The 18,025-nt window shown below is 36.0% G+C and overlaps 1 protein-coding gene across 1 annotated transcript; it reads right to left on the reverse strand.

Annotated features, from left to right (window-relative positions):
- Nucleotides 1-1,775: 1,775 nt before the first annotated feature.
- On the reverse strand, nt 1,776-15,198 carry LOC136119425 (serine/arginine repetitive matrix protein 3-like). Its single transcript, XM_065872952.1, has 5 exons — nt 14,847-15,198; nt 12,473-12,541; nt 11,838-11,921; nt 6,914-6,967; nt 1,776-2,144 (listed from the first exon to the last, which is right to left on the reverse strand). Exons 1-2 carry the CDS (start codon nt 15,186-15,188, stop codon nt 12,509-12,511), a joined length of 375 nt encoding a protein of 124 aa, XP_065729024.1. The 5' UTR covers nt 15,189-15,198; the 3' UTR covers nt 1,776-2,144; nt 6,914-6,967; nt 11,838-11,921; nt 12,473-12,508.
- Nucleotides 15,199-18,025: the final 2,827 nt, after the last annotated feature.

An 18,025-nucleotide genomic window follows, 5' to 3' on the forward strand; every position in this document is an offset into this window, starting at 1 on the left:
AAATTCAAGTCTTGCCTTCTTTAGGAAGCCTAAAAATTATCTAAGGACTAAGTTTAAGGGGGAATTTTCCAACCCAACTGGAAGAAAGGGGTACAACTCAAGAGCGCCTCCCTAGTGTTCAGTTGCATTAGGGCAAAAATTAATGTAACTAGTTTTTATTCAAGAATCTCAAATTTTCTTCGTACTTTCACAAAATTCTTTAACCCATTATATAACCTTGCCAAAACCTTACCCAAAAAATTCTCATACCACACTGATTTGGGCAAAACAATGTTCTTAAATTCAAGAGCATGGAACTACCATGAAAAAACAAACCCAAGAAACTCCACCTCCAAAACCAACACAACACATATATCTCAACCATTCCCTTGTATATCTAATCAAATTCTAAGTATATACCCATTTCAACAATGGTAAACTAATAACAATCTGTCATATCTGATGGAAAGTTATCAAAGTAATGTCACAGGGCAAATTCTCCTAAATATCAAAACCGTGAAATCTAAGGAAACAAATTTACTAATGCCAAAACCAAATTATTCAACACTTTCTCAACAAGCACCCCAAGAAAACATTCACACATCCAAAAAAAATCAAATCAACTTTCCTTACTCAACATTATTATCCGCCAGAACAATTGTCCTTCCCTCACTGAGAAATCCATTTTAGATCTATACCCAACAAAAGCAACAATGTCGCACCTAGGTAAATGTAAAATCCATAATCAAAACCCAGCTTCAATCCCATACTTTCTACAACATAATTCTCTACCGAAAATCAAAATCCAAAATCTCAATTTTGATTTATACAAACCAACCAACTCAAATCAGCCAATGAGAACAAATACTGCATATATATTGATCATCTACATGTATACCCTGGTATTTGACATTAATCACAAACATGGTACGATTAACACTTTCTCACCAAAAGAAAATTAAAGCTGCACTGTTACTTGTTCTCTGTATAACGGGAAAATTTAATCAACAATTCATTTGGTTTATCAAAAGCCTACTACACCCCATAATAGTAACTGAAACTGATTTTAGTTATCAATGAATGAAACCAATATTCACCTAGGATTCAAACATAAGTTATCTATGACATAGTGTGGTTCATTTATTCTAAATTCCTAAATGTACAGAGTAATAAAAATACAGTAATCAATCCTATTTCATAAAGTCTATTGCAGACATTATTGCCACCAAAATTTCAAGTCCTTTTGTGAATACCCTAAGGACCTCCCTACCTTCCCTTATAAATCCAACACCTCTTCACCTAATATTAACTATTAAGACAATAGGAGGATTCAGTTGAATTTAAGTGTTCAGATATTCTGCAAGATGTTTTATTTATAATATTTAATAAGTATAGGTAAAAGGGACCTTTTCCATCAAAACAAAGTCAGAAAAATACTGTATCACTCATGCTGAATTTTGAGGCAAAAGGCATTTTGTTTTAAAAGTTCATTAAAATCTCACAGCAAATTAAACATTCTATTATTACCCACTGGTTAACCAATTTTGTAAGATGTTTCAAGAAAGCATAAAATAGCATTTTAACTGGACAACCATCTTTTAAAGCACAAATTTCCACAACTTTGTAAAAAGACAAATATTAACCAAGTAAAACATTTTCCAGTACACCATTTCCATTTTACCAGCTTTATTCAGTACACTTTACTGCTGGGCAACTGTAAAGGTCAAAGTGTTATTTAAGGCGACACCGAGTATTTAATGAAGCTTCAGCTTAAAAAAAAAAAGCCCAAACTGAGAAATTTTAAAGTGTTAGAAATTTTATTAAAGTTAACATTCCACAAGATCATACTCATACAGATCAAACTGCAAAAGATTCCAGGCATACAAACTATCATCTGTTAATGTGCCATCTTTCTTCTCCAAATGTCAAAAATGTTCTTAATGATACAAAGTCTCTAGAAAGTCAAATTCACTGTCCATTTGTGCTGGGTAAGAAACCTATATCTTCATTCATTTCATGAAATCCATGTTAAAAGAACCCTGTCTTGGTTGTATATTATCACAGCACTCTTGTATTAATCCATTTTTCTCAATTCCCCATAGTGGACTGCCATCTTGATTTCTCAGTGGTAGGGTCCATTTGAGACTCCTCAAGCTGACTGGGTGCTTGATGAAAACATTAAAAGAAAAAAAATGCTGTTGGAATATCAATAATCTTATTCCTTCAGAGAACATCCACCCACCTTGAAGATACTCTTACCACACACAAAGCTTTAATAATTTTATAACAGCTTTAAACTATAAAACTGTATTATATTCAAGTTGTATGTGCTGCACATACAACTTCTCAGTAAGAGAATCATGGCAAAACTGCACACCAGTAACAAAGTTCTTTTACTGTCACAGATACACAGTAACCATAAAAATGTGGCAGTGAAGAGTCAAATTTTTAATAGTTAAATGTAATGTTGTTATACTGTCTACATGAGAAGTGAAAACAAAAATTCAAAAATTCTGGAAAGCTAAATTACAGCAACACTATGGATTCTAAATCTCAATGCAGAAAACTTTCCAAGCTTCTTCAAATAAAACTAAATATGGAAAAGAATCTTAAAGGATTAAAAAAAAACCCGAAGCAGTGGATCATAGCAGTTTTCCAGTCCAACAGATCTTAATTAATTTTGCATAGATAACACAAATGGCCAATATAGATGTCACCATCTTTAGCTACATATACGAGAATGCAGGCAATAGGCAGCCACTAGAAAACAAAATGATCAGAAATGCAAAATATCTCCCTGCCTTATTTGATATTTGCCATAAAATGCTATCAGATTTCAAATTCAATACAAATAAAATATTCTCATTGCAAAAACATCAAATGTTCCTCATTGTTTTTAAAAAAATTCATTGCTTAAATAATTTGAAGTAAGGAGATTAAAGGAAGCCAGGATATTTTACCATTAAATAAATGGTCCTGATTCATCATGATAAAACATAATTAGAAAAATAAGTTTTAACCCTGGTCTTCTTTATAAATTTTGCAGCTCTCCAACTAAATTTATAGCAATGAAGTCTGAGTGACTGACTAGATTTATAAGGACATTTTTTGCTCATTAGATAGTTAGTACCTTGATTCCAAAACTACAATGAGGATTTGTCTATTATATACAATACAAAAATCTACTTAATAAACCATTTGATTAACCAAGAGACACCACCACTCATTAAAAAAAATACTGAAAATGAGCATCACAACATCAGTAATAAACATCAAACGAAAGCTATTCCTCCCAAAACATTTTTTGCCGATTTCTCTCCAGCCTAAAAGGAGAACTAAAAATAACTCATTTATTCCCCATATCAGTAAAATATCTTCCACTTGTTCATTCCTTACAATTAAGGGACATATTTCTATATAAAAGTATAAAAGTAAAAACACCATCATTCCTCTTGCAGAGTTAATTTATAAACCAATTTCTCCCCATCTCTACTGTTACAATGCAGGATCAATCTCTCAATGAGTTGGGAATGTAAATACTATTATGATGAACGGTGACATTAATGCATTCATATCAAGCTACAGTCATTTCAATGGCTATAGGTGCAATTTATTCAATCTAGTACATTAAGTGATAAACTCCGTGCTTTATATTCTTCTGCCACAAGAGGTAAAAAACTCATCGCAGACACTATAAGAAATTTCTTTTTAAAACGACATTTTTTTAAAAAATTTCAAAAGAAAGCCAAATGATATTAAAACCATATCAAAACTAATTAATAAAATGCACAAGCTTGTGTGACAAAAATAGAGATTAAAAAATACTAGCATATTGGTCGTGCTAGCACATATACTGTCATATATTTAACATGGTAAAAAAAAAAAAAAATAGGCGGGGGGAGGAGAAGAAAAAGAATGCTACAAGAAAGCCATGATCAATCTGCACTCCTATAAAGCCAATGAAAACCCAGAAGTAAGAATTCTGTTAATAAGCAAAAGTGCTCAGTCAAATATCAAAGCACCTAAAAGAACAGTAAAGGATTTAGGAATAAATCCATTTATTTTCATGGAATTCCAATTTCTTGCAAAAATTAAATTTGCAAATAAGCAAAGTTAAAAAGTGAAAAAGAAAGCAGGCATGAGTTCTCTGACCCTGGAAATTTTCTGGGTAACAAAATCCAGTTCTTCATCTGTAACAGTAGTACCTACCTTACGTGGCAGTAGTAGTGAGGATTAAATGAGTTAGTACATTTATAGCTTTTACATTACCTGGTATATAGAAGGACCTCAATAAATAGACCTCCAATATACCACAGTAACCAAAGTACCTGAGGACCTACAAACTAACCTTAATGAATCAAAATAATTTATATTCCAGTGGCCATGATATCTCTGAAAGCTCTAGGATCATGGGGTCAACTTGTAAAAGACAAAACACTTTCTGCTTTAAAGAGCATTTCATTTTGCATTAAAGTAAGATCAGTACAGAAAACTGAGTAGGGTTTAGTATCTAAGCCCTACTACTCCACATCTTTCCAGATTTGTGAATTACTGGAAACATACTGCAGAGATGATGGTTTGATCTAGAATTCCATCATCAAACATACAAGCTTCAAGCTAATACTATGAAAAGTTAGGAGAATTTTTCCACTATGATGTTCACTATTTTATACCTCCTTTTTTTAAGAACAAATTGCTTGTTCTAAGGTAATTTCCAGGAAGAAAAAACTTTTATGGTAAGAAGGACATAAGTACCTGCTACTGCTTAAAATCCCCAAATACTATACATCCAGAAATTAAAAATATAAAATTGAGCAAGAAGGTCTTAAATTCTAATTCAGTAAATTTGTTCAAAAAAAACACTGGAATATTGTAAAATAAGTTGTTATTTGAAATGCAAGCAAGTGATTCATTACTGAATGTGTTTAAGAGGCGTTCAATTTCCTTACCTCTACTTCCCAGCAAACCCCCATTTTAATAGCAACAAAAAATGTGCGGGACAGGGAAAGAGTACAAGGAAAAAGATTAATGACTCTTAATTTTTTAAACAAGTGGCTCTAATAAATACTACAATTTGTTACTGTAAAATCAGTGAGACAAATGGGTACAAAATTACAATAAGCAGAAATTGATGCTTACATGATCATTCTCATCGTGTAATTAAGCTTCTTGGTACTTATGACAATTTCAATCTTCGTATTGTCTTTAAATTTGAAAACATTTAATACTGACTTCACATATTTTGTCTTATTACCAAAAAAGCTTGACTCCTCAACAGGACTAAAACTTATTAACAAGTCTGGGTCCTAAATAAAGTGGGCATAAAACCTAACTACAAAAAACCCAGCCAGCTGTGGTTCACAACATTGCTAAACTATGTTGTTCAACTATGCTGACTAAGAAAGAGTCATCTTACTTAAGGTTTTTTACAATCAAATCAAATCTTCCCCATTATCCCATTTTAGTTTAAAACTTGACTACATGTCCATGAAAGATTGAAAGTTGTGGTTTCCTGTAACTTTAAAGTTTTTACTAAGTCAAAGTTTTGGCATTCAAGCATACCTAAAAATTAGTATTTAAAGCATTATAAATAATGAATTTCACTTTTTACTAGATTAGACCCAAAACACTAGTTGGTAATGTTTAATAGCAAGTATATACAATAAATCAACAAGTATTTATTGAGCATCCACTATGTGCCAGGCAATCGTTTTAAAATATAAGGCATGAAGTCAATAAATTACACTACATTAGTAAAGTTTTCATCTCTGCTCTCACCATCCCCCATCGAAAAAAAAAAAAAAAAACCTTCACTATTTTACAGGCCCTAGTAGCCATTTATACAAATAGAAGTTGAAGTAGCAATTAGAAGCAAAGATTATCATCTAGAATCTAGATTCCCGAATGTGATTCAAAAAATTACTTTTATGAAACAACTACTAAATAACTATCATACCTAAAAAGTTTTGTCAATAATAAATGCTTTTGAGAATTCATCCAAATTCATTTCTACAGTCTTACCACTAACTCTTTTCCCACTATTTCTCAGATGGGGAATTAGAAATTCCACAGTAGTAGTAGTAACCAAACCTTCTAATATCAAGGCAAAACCCCAGTATGAAGAAAAACTTTTTGTTGGCCTTTCAAGTTTAAGGAAAGCTCAATAATTATTTCATTTATTTGAATTACTAACAATGAAATCCATTAAAAGTACGCTCTATTACCAAGAGAACCTAAGGGCTTCTGAGTTTTACACATGTGAAGTTGACAAAAAGGAAGGATCCAGGGAAAGAGTAGGCAAGGTTGCCTAACAGGAAAAAATACTGAGTATTTTATAGGGTTTGTGGCCATTAACTATATGGCTACTCTCAACTCTGTAGCCAGAGTTGGAAAGCAAACACAGATAATGTATAAATGAAAGCGCATAGCTGTGTTCCAATAAAATTTTACTTATAAAAATAGGTGGGAGTTTACCAACACCCAGATCTAGGGTGCAGGGTTTTTTGGTTTTTTTGGCCGCACAGCGCATGCGCAATCTTAGTTCCCCTACCAGGGATCGAACCCATGGCTCCCTGCAGTGGAAGTGTGGAGTCTTGACCGCTAGACCACCAGGGAAGTCCTAGGGTGCAGTATTAAAAGCATGTTCAAATGTAGGGTTTTTTTTCCATTTTAACTCTGCCTGAGCTTAAGTAAAAAAAAAGTAGAAAATAATAAAAGGTTGGAGAAAATTAACGCACAAGATTTTAATAAGAAAATTCATATACATCTAACCATGTTGATTTATTTTTGTACTGCTTTGAGCCTCACTAAATCCCTCTGTATTTTTACAGACTCTGACTCAGTTACTCAAAATTTCTAAAGTCAGATTTAAAATTAAAAAACAAATTAAACATGTAAATTGAGGAAAACTTACTAAATAAAATCTTCCACCAACATCTATTTTCGTTGTACTGGTCCCTTAGATAATTCAGCCTCAAGATTCATATTTCTGTAGAAATCAAAAAGAAATAATTGTATGTACAGAAAAAGACAAAAACAGATTTATTTGGAAACTTCAACACCTTATCAGGATCACTAGCCAGAAGACCGAGACATACATGTATTTATAAATACAGTCCAAGCAGAAAATCAAAAGTTCTGATCCAGAGGATCTTAAGTTTGGCTGTTCACAGGGCTCACCTGTAGAATAAAGTTACTATAAAAACACGTTATGTCTCAGGCCCCAAGAACTTCCTAGGTAAAAATCTGGGCTCCCTAACAGGCAGTCATGGTTGCAAAACAGCGTTTAACAGAGTCAACATCACTCCTTCCTTAACAGTACAGAACTATTTTATCTCTTGGTCCTTCAGCTAATCTGCTTTCCAGACTTCTAAAGGAAAGCTTCCATTACCAACCTGGCAAGGCCATGTTTCTCACTCTTCAATATTACTATATTATTTCATAATATCATGTACTTTAATCAACTCTATTCTAGGATAGAAAGCTTAAGCATAACTTCAAATTTTTTTCTCTACTAATTATATTGACCTACACGACACTAACCCTTTCTAAAATATGTGCGTGATAAAAATTACTTTTTATCTGGTTACTGATAACCATTACTTTTCACTGGTTAGACTGAAATACCTCATAAACATGGAAGATGTTTCCTGTATCTCAAATAAATTGAATACAGGTATATACTTTTTCCAGTCACTCCTGTGCCAAAGTATGATTATAATAATCACAATAATAGGTAGAACTACCCAAAAAGCTTTGTTCAAAAGTTCAGTATTAAAGTGTATCAATTTAAGGATTTTTAGAACGCAAAAGAAGTTTAGGATTTAAGCTAAAACTAAGCTACCTAAATGCTTTTTCCATGACCAAGGTTTCCAATTTTTCAAATTATAAAGCAAGTTCCTGATTATCTTACCAAATTTAAATCCCTTTAATCGTTTTGACTAGTCATAAGCCAAGAAATAGTAAGATCTGCTTCAAGATTTCTTTTAAGAGCAAGGTGCTAAAATATCCTCCCAACAAGTTGATAAAACGAAGCAATTTACAAGAAACACAGCATTATTAAGCTTCCAAATTTAATGTGATCTTATAAAGGAGACAGTTACACCGAACAATGACAAAACCTAAATCAATCAAGTAAAATAAATTGATTTAACCCCTAAGAGAAGGGCAGAAATGACTTAAGGAATCCCCACGAAAGAAATGTCTGAGGGAAACCCATCACATTAGTCTGACAACACGCTTATAAAAAGGCTACCTACCAGTACAAGTATGTGGCTCGGGGTGCTCACTGCATCAAAACCAGAGGACTTGGATCACACTTTGCACCACCACAAAAATTACTGACACCAATGTAATCTACCACTCGATCTCCTTCCCAAAAATTTACAAAGTAGTACTCTGCCTTCCTTTAAAGGGGGGTAAGCCAAGTTCACCTTAAGCAGATTACAAAAGTTGATAATTTTGCTCATACTCCTATCTTTAATATTTTGCAGTATCGAGGATCCTCATTTAGTATGAAATTGTAGGTATAATATAAATAACAACTTTGATTGCTGGTCATTTTATAATAAAAGGCAAAGACGGCTTTAGTCAAGTCTTAATATTATCATTACTAGCCCATTTGTGCTTTTCTTAGATTTGGTTTTGTCACCTTTTAAAGTCCTTAAAACAATTTTTACATTTTAATTAGAATAAAATCCGAAAGCACTGTGAAATATAAGAAACCACCCACAAAAATCAGGTACTAGGGATAAAGTCATTAACAGTCATAAGAAAACTCTGTCACAACTCATAAACCATTAAAGTTAAGCAAAATATTTAGCTTGATAACCTAAATTAAAATGATTTTGACTACTATGTAATACACATATTAGGATATAATTGCTTTTTGGGAAATATTCGATTTCAAATAAGTGGTATAGTTTCAAAAAACAAAGATTGTTTTCCAAAACACTGGATTATCTAGCTGTACACAATGTATAAATAAAATCGTTGTCGGAAACATGTTACTTGAAAGTTATGTAAACAATCAAATCACATAGTTTTTATTTATAAAGTCCAAAATATCCCTGAATTTACGTTGTAAAAGTTAATTATATGCAGAAATAAGTCAATTTGAAAATTAAAAGTTTGTACTGGCCCGCTCAATCTGGAAGGGAAAGGCAGTGGGTAAGATGAGGATATTTATCTTTGAAATATAGATTTCTTAAGGGAAATTATATAGCTTAGTCAAGCATGTAAGCTATAAATCATCATTTATACTCACTGGTCAGCTGCAAATGTTACATTAAATACACTAATCTTTAAATTATTTAATAAAATTATTAGGAAAAAAAATCAAAACAATGCTTTCACTGCAGCATTCTAAATCTTTATTTTTTAAACACAATTTCACACCTTAACTGCTTTTTAAGATCAACTTTCCATTATGCCTGCATTTATACTATTTATTAATATTTTAGAACACCTAAAATTAGGAAAGTCAGGCACACTATCGCCCAGGTTTCATGTTATTCAAATAACTTCAACAAAGAGATAACATCCATGATTTGCAAGCAAAAATTACAAAAAGTACTTTACAGTTTAAGAGAACTAGACACTCTTTTTACCACACAATTCAGGAGCAAAAATGTATCTTAAGAAATTGGAAACTCCAAATACTTTATACAAATTAGGAGACTAAGGTCCACAGTGAATAAATCGTCTAGATTACAGGGCTAATTTACATTAGAAGCTGGGTCTCCTGACTGCTGAATCACTGTTATATTTTCCACTCTATCACACACCTCTCATTAATGCAGAAGATGGAGATGTCCTCAAATTAACATTTCTCCCCTTATGCCTCTCAACAAAGAAGAAAATCAGAGGAGAAAAGGTAAAATAATTGGTTGTCCGCAGTCCAAATTTTTAAATAATCAAGAAACCAAACAGTAAACGAAACTTGAAAGAAAATTTATATTCAAAATTACCTATTCCACATAATCCAACCTCTTATTATGTCGTAGTTCATGAAAACCTTTTGTTAACTATGGGGCATGGCTTCTTTCATTTCTGTGGAACTCCAGGGAATCTTTTAAACAGTTATTACCAATAATAACAAACGCAATGCAAGCCAATCACCAACTTGATCAGGTGACTTTTATGATTCAAGAATTCAAAATGCTAAAATAAAAACAAATATTTAAGTATTTATCACTTCAGTTCCTAAGCAGAAAATAGTAATAAACTAAACAATGTATTTATGAAATACAGTAATTTAAAACAACAGTATCTTCAGTTATATTTGCCCCCAGGTGTCCATTATTTCTGTCCACCAAAAATATTGCCAATTTTACAGGCTTGGCTCAGCAGATTTCAAAACACTGACTCTAAATATTATCATGAAGGTCGAAGTACATGTACGTCTTTTTAAAATGTGACTTATAATTCTTTATCTTGTTGGTGATAAAAAAGAAAACTACACTCCGTTACATTAACTTAAGAGTTACTACAACACTTATTTTTATAATTATTAATACTTGACTAAAAAAGATACAAATTTTCATTTAACATTTCTAATCTTCTTTAACCATTCATTTTTTATTCTATGGGTTCAAATTACGCCTTTGGTAGGCCATTATAAATTACTGCCAATTTATACTTAAACTTAGGTTAAACTTCACATACATTTGTGTCTTAAGAGGCCCTATTCTCAATTTTTATAACAGTGCCCAACCTCATCTGAATGCCAACCTAATATCCTATCATTTACAAAGAGGAAACCCTAACCTTGGCATTTTTATGTTAAACGACCTTGGGATGAAAGACGTCTTAACTTTTTTATGTATGTTACATCTTTAAAACATTGTTAAAGGTCTAACATTTGGTTTTCTTTTGTACACTATAATGAACACAAATCTGATCAAACTGCAAAAGGGCTGAAAAGCAAAAAAAGCTAAAGCAAAAGCAATAAAAATATTACCTTTATCACCTATCTGAATCAACAGAATAAGCCAACACCAACGATGAATTTTCCACAAAAATTACAAGGACAAAGGTAAACCTGCCCTTACATTAATTAATTGGTTATTTGGCTATTCTTAAAACTTCCCAAGGTATCTCATTATATATTTCCTCTGATAAATCCCTTCCTAATATATACTGCTTGACAGTAACTTCCCCTTTCAGTGTTAACTTAAGAGTAAGAAGTAATTCCTGAAAATTCTGTACGTATTTTTCTCATTCATGTATCTAATTTTAAGATGTCAAAATACCATACACATATTGAAATTATTTCTTCCTTTTATGCTTTAAAAAGACTAAGCTATAGATTAGAGGTCTCTTCAGTCACATTCTAGTTTCCTATAAGATAACTTATTTTTGCACCTGTATGGAAAAAAGACTCATAAAAACAGGTAAAGTGAGTATTTAAAATCCTTTACATAATAACTAGCATATGAGAGGGTCTATTAAGTTTTTGAAATATACTTCTTTTAAGATAAATCATAAGATCTGCAAATACAAAATTCTAGGCCATTTCTAAAACGTAATCTGCATCACCAAAAAAATGGCTAAAGAATGTACATTTCAGATTGTAAAGATACGTAATTCTGATGACTCAACTACTGATTTAATCATAATTCTAAACCACCATTTAATTGAAAAATACTGAATGTCTCACTACTGACGTAAATTACACGTATCAACTATTTTAACATTAACACAGAACTGCTTTGATGTAAGGAAAAGAATATGATGGGTTTTTTCTTATCCCTTTTTCGAAATAAGGTCTACAGTTTATGTCGCACTGACAAACTTTAGTGATAGTCTCCTGTTGGTAGCTATTAGATTTCAGATGTTGCATAAAAACATTTACTTACTTGCTATATAAAATACAGACTATCGCAAAGATTTCCTTTATCCTCAAGGATAAAATTCCACGGTCTGTCTTCAAAATGGCATACCTTTTGGGGGAAAAAAAACAATATTCTAAACAATTTATTGATGGAACCACCAATAGCCAAATACTAATGTGTTTTAAAACTTTTCATTACATAAAAGAAAAAATAAAATCTATGCTCACAAAACCTGATTTTTAAAGCATTCTTTCCTAAAATCCATTAGTATGAACAGCAACTAGCTTAAATTTCCCAAAAAATTTATTTCTTTAAATATTTAAAAGATTTAAATTGTTTGCACAGTATATTAAATAGCAAAAAAGAAAAAGCATATCTTTGGTTTATGGTTTTCCTCAAAGTATAATGTTTTTTCTTGTTCCCAAAACTAAACAAAGGCTTAAAGGACCTTCAGTATTTTAAACTATTCAAAAGGCACATTAAGTTACAATGGCTATGCAGATACACTTTTCATACAATGAAAACGTTTAAAGATATTGTAAAATTATTTCAGATACTTACTCATATCACTATTCACTAAAAATATATATTATCAAAATAAATAAAAACCTAATAAGTTTACTTTTATGTCAAAGTAATAAAAATTTACCCACTCTTACCTCAAATAAAAGAGCTGTATTTGTTCAGACCCATCATCAACCAAATATAATTTTAATCTTGTAAGTTACCTTTAAAAAAAAAAAAAGGAAGATGATTATCAATGTTTTGATTTTTAAACACTTCTTGGCCAAAGTTTCACTGTGATGAAACAATGAGAAAATATTTCAGAGACAACGATCATTGGACAAATTCAAGAAATGGCTCATCGACACGCTACCTGTAAATTTTAAGGGTGCAGTTATTTATCTTAATATCTATCAGTCTTTATTTTCCTCATCTTTTGGTTGTATGAACAAACACTAGAGATTAAGGCATTGAGGTTAAAAACAAAAAATTCACATCTTTGGACAGATTCAAGATTATGACCTTGTTTTCATTTTTATTCTTCTTTTGATGGCAAGCAATACACGAAAACAAAGGAAAAGTTTACCATTTTTAAAGACTGAAATCAACTTAAAATTTTCTTTACCATCTAGAAATACCTTTTACAATTATGAGCAATTAAAAATTAACTCCTCCAGGAGAAATTAGTGAAGTTAAAATGGCCACTGGTTACTTTAAATTTTTAAAGCACAAGTTATTTGATCTCACCAAGTGGGATATTAGCTTTGTCTTTAAAGCAAATCTAAAACATGTAGTATCTATGTCCTTTATTCAATTTCAAACTGGGGTCTAGAACATTTTCAGTCTCTCCCTTCCTCCATTTCTCATGTAAAAAGATCTTATGAGGTTAAACTGCTAGCAATTATTCTGCATTTCGCTATTCATAAAAACTAGATTCAGAATATTAATTTCAAACGACTTGCAGTGCTCAAAAATTTCAGAAATGTTGATTTGAAAAACCAAAATTGTTACTTAAACAACAAGAGTCTCTAAAATCAAGATATGCGCAACTGATGTAACGTGTAGCACTATATGAATGCTATTAGGAAAATAAAACAATGTCACTGACAAAAATATCCTCAGAAACACAGTCCATTACACCAGTATCTTTGATTTTATAAGTACTACGTAAATCTGCCCAACACTATTTTCACGTAGATCTGCACCTCTACAACACCAGAGCTACCGCAGGATGAAGACAAATATATTCTAAAATACACAAAGGTTTGTGCATTTGTGGTTTGTTCTTCAAATCACTAAACTCAAAATTCCCTCTCAGACAATTTTTTTTAATTCCTAGACTATACAGAGGACTCTACAAGTTTTTTAAAAACCAAAATACACTATTAAAATACTGTTCCGTTTTGAGCATATCTGGATTTTTATGCATGCAACAAATGCAACAAATATGGCTCCTCTTCATCGCCCATTACCGAGCAGTCCTACTTTAATATTTACACTACGAGAAAGTAACTTCACAAAGAGATTTGGTGTCAGAATATTCCTTTGTAAAAGTTCTGTCGACCGTGGCTTGTGATAATACACATTATTTTTTAAAATCAGCAAATGATGAACTTAAACTTTTAAAAGTCTAGGAACTAGCCCAAATATGGTCTAACATTCAGGTGTGATAAGTTACAGATAACGGCTCCTTATGACCTTTTTAAAAGTAACGAACAGTAGATTTAATCATTGTTCAAACATCAGAATGTCAAATAATCTTGGCGTAATTACTCAGTAAAATCAACTACCTTAATCAAACGTCATCGTCTAGCACCGTAATTAAAATCTATTTCCATTAAACAGCCTTGACGACATAGTAAACTTGTCTTCGTAATTTTTGAAATACCAGAAGCACTCCTCCAACTTGCATTTTTAAAAGACAACCTTAACGTCAATAAAGGTTTGAACAAGCAGCAAGTACCTTCTCATCTGCAACACTGCAGCCGTTTTCAAAATCGGCTTTGAAAGAGTTAAAAGCCAACACCCAAAAGGAAAAAAAAAAAAACAAGTTTTATTTTTGTTGAAACGTAGTCAGGGTTCCATTGTTCTTTTAAATTCGAAAACGAAGATGAGTTCCCACCTCACCGGAAAGGGGTTAAAAAGCTCCCCCGTCGGACAACCTGAAAAGGATTTTTTTTTTTTTACCCTAAATATCAAAATAACTCACCAGGACAGAAAGGGGCTCTCCTCACGCAGTCCCCTTCAGGCTCCCGCCCGCGGTCACCGCCGCCGCCCCTTTCCCGGCGGGGCCGGTCCCGGCAACGAGGCCACCCCCCGCCCGGTCTTCAGCAGGGCCCCCGCGCCCCCAGCCCCGGGCCCCGCGGCGTTTCCCGCCCGGAGAGCCAGAGAGCGGCGCCTATGGGGCCGCTAGGGGAGAGCCGGCCGGCGAGGCCCGGCCCGCCGCCCCCTCCTGCTCGCGCGCTCAAGGACATTTTGCTTTTCCTCCCAAGGACAAAGGACAATAAAAGGAGCCGGGGAGCCACTCACCAGGTCCGAGCGCCGCGGTCGGCACCTCCTGGTCGCCCGCACCCGAGTCCCGCGCCGGGCCGCCCGCCCGAGCCTCCCGTCCGTACCGGGTCGAGCCGCCCGGGCCCCGGGGAGCCTCCGCGGCCGCTGCCGCAGCGGCGCTTTCCGCGTCGTGGGCCCGGCCGCCCCGGGCGCCTCTGCCGCGGGCTCCGACCCCGGCGCGCGGCCCGCCTCGCCCCAGACGCGGCCGCTTCGCTCCCGCGGGCCTGCGGGCCGCCCGGGCGCAAGTCCCCGCCAGCCGGCGGGCCCCGCGGCCGCGGCGGAACGCCTGACAGCTCGAGGTGCTGCTGCCTCTCCGGCCATCTTGTGCCGTGTGTGTGTGGTGTCTCTCTCCCGTCTCCTCTCTCGGCTTTACTCCCTCCTCCTCCTCCCCCCCCGGCCCTCCTCCCCCCCGCCCCACACACCACACAACATGGCCTCTTTGCTGCGGCGGCAGCTGCTGCGACGGCAGCAGCCTCCGCCGCGTTCCTGCCCGCTCCCCTCCCCCATCCTCCCCGCCTCCCGCCCGCAGCCCCAGGTCGCAGTACGCATGCGCACTACCGCCCGCCCGCCGCGGCCATTGGTTCTGCGAGTTTCCTTCCACCCTTTCCCGGGAGCGGCCCCACGCACGCTCGCAGGCGTCTTCCTCCCGCCTAACAACAACCACTTCAATACTATTGGCTAATTCTGACCCCACCCCTTCAGCTGAGTCCCCGCGGATAGGCTGGTCTTAATGCCATTCACCTTCCGTAGGTGTTTCTGGTTTTCTTGAGGGATCCCAGCTGGGGATTGGCTGGTGATGGAACCTTTGGTTTTGGAGCTGGGCTGTTGCTTTGCGCCTCACAGTGCGGACCCCTCGGGGAAGGCTAGGGAGGTTCCTGGAGCGGGGTAGGCCAGACCAGTATTATTAGTACAGTGCCCTGGAAAAAGCTTGGAATTCGGTGTTTTCGACTTCAGATTTTTGTCTTCTTTTTTTTTAAAAAAAAGGAAAATGATTGACAGGGTGACGAGCAAACAAGATGCAGGTTCATAGCCCTTGGGCAAGCAGCCATATCTGAGGAGCTATAGAACTCAAGATTTTTCTTCTAAACAACCAGTCCTTCCCTAAGGGTCACAGAGTTTGGGCCAGTTTTTTTAAACCAGCGCATCCCCCTAGCCCAATATCCGAATTGAGATGCCACTTATTTGAGGGTTTGTAAGCTTCTTGTTGCCTGTTTATGAGAGGCAGGCTATTAGTATGTCCGGTGTCCATCGGCATTATGAATCAGTATCTCATAATCCTGGTTGGGCCAGATTCCACCCTTTAGGGAGTGTTTGTTAAAGGGATAGTTTGAACCTGAACAATCATAGTCTACCTGCCAAACTCCTTCTCCCAGAGAATCAGGCAAAACAAGCTTCGCTTCTTTTAAGCAAATCTCACCTTTTTTCTGTTGTTGTTTTCATTACTTCTTCCTACTTCAATCTAGAAGCAACTCTTGGCAGACCAAGGAATAACTGAAAACAACCTTCCTGAAATGGATGGGAAAAGAAAAAGTGGCTGTCTCCCAATGCCAGCATTTTAGAAATCTTGCTTCTTTTGGGACCTGGTAAAAAGGAAAGGAACGCTAGATGCTCTTAGTCTTAACGGATTTATTTGAGGGAAGGAGTCTTGGGGAAAGGTGAGCAACTCTGAAATTCTCTTGAGACCCTGTTCTTGGATTAGAATAAGAGAATGTTAAATACTCATGAGGCCTAGGAACTAGGTCTGGCCCCTTCTTTTCAAAATGACACAGTTGTTAATTAACTTGATTCAATACGGCATCAGCTACTTCGGGCAGAACTAGAACTAGAACCCAAGTCTCCTGACTCATAGATCTTGGGTTCCCTCTATGCAGACTGGCCATCCTCCTTAGCAATATAATTTGAGCTTCAAGTGGACACACAAAAAGAATGCTTCTTGAATTGAAATTAAACTTCCTCCATTTAACTTCCAAGAGAATTCCCTTACACAATGTAGCTTTGAACATTGTAGACCTGCAACAGGCTGTTTTCTCTGAAACAGCCCCACCCTGAACCCTTTTTCCTCATTCTTCCTGATGTGTTCTTGCTATGCTATTGTTCACCCCCTCTTTTCCCTTCCTATCACTACCTGAAATCCATCTATGATTCTGCTTGTCCAGATTCATCACCAAGTACCTCTATGCCAGCAAAACTGGCCTGAACAGGTCTTTATTAAAAATAGGTATGGCTAAAAAGAAATAATAATAATAGGTATGGCTGAAAAACATTGAGTTAGCTATGCGCCAGGCATTGTTCTAAGCCCTCATTGGTGGTTAACTCAGGTCATCATGCAACACCCCTGTGAGAGACTATTTATTATCTCTATTAGGAAGCTGAGGCACAAGGAGTTTAACTTGCCCAGGTTCACACTGCTAAGAAGTATTAGAACCAGGATTGAACCCAGTTGTCTGACTCCAGAACTGTTCCTTTCTGCCTCTCCCTTTTTTTTTTTTTTTTTTTTTTTTTTCTGTGAAGACTGCCCCCTTGCCAGATAGGTTCAGTTGGATCTCCTGTTGTGGGGAGCTGTCTGATTTGCCAGCTGCTCCCTCCCCGACTTCGCTGAAGTGCTTCACCTTCAGAATCAGGCCTCCCTCCAATTGGGGAATATCAGACCCATACTAACTTAATCCCCAGACCTGGGTCCCACCCGATTGCCGTCAACCTTCTGGCATGCCACCTGGGAACCATCTATCTAGCTCTCTTGTTTTACTCCTTGTCTGATTGCGGGCCCCACAGTTCAACTGTGGAGTGACTCCCCTTTAAGAGATACACTTTGAGTGTCTTAGAGAAAACAGCTTTCTTCTCCCAAGCTTACATCCCACACAGCGCCTTCTTCAGAGAACGCCATTCTCTGCCACATTGAAACTTTTTTCCCTATCACACATGACAGTCATAATTTCTTTTGTCACATCTACACCATGTCTTCAGCCATCCCCGTTAAACCTAGACTAGCTCCATCCTAAATAAAAATAAGTAAAAAGCACCAGACACCTGGCGGACCACATTCTATCTCCACCACAGTTCTTTTTCATGCTAAGTGATCTGCCAATGAACCGAGAGGAGATCCCTCCCTCCCCCAGTCTCCGCTGGGTCCTATTACTGCTGTCTCTTTACCAGCGAAA

Source organism: Phocoena phocoena, chromosome 2, assembly GCF_963924675.1.
Source record: "Phocoena phocoena chromosome 2, mPhoPho1.1, whole genome shotgun sequence".
In the NCBI taxonomy this organism is placed as follows: domain Eukaryota; kingdom Metazoa; phylum Chordata; class Mammalia; order Artiodactyla; family Phocoenidae; genus Phocoena; species Phocoena phocoena.

Excerpts from the sequence above, each read along its gene's own strand:
- LOC136119425 (XM_065872952.1), bottom strand. The coding sequence starts at position 15,188 with ATGGCCGGAGAGGCAGCAGCACCTCGAGCTGTCAGGCGTTCCGCCGCG. Across the intron at positions 12,542-14,846 it reads GACCGCGGCGCTCGGACCTG|GTAACTTACAAGATTAAAAT; the intron begins GTGAGTGGCTCC and ends TTTTTTTTAAAG.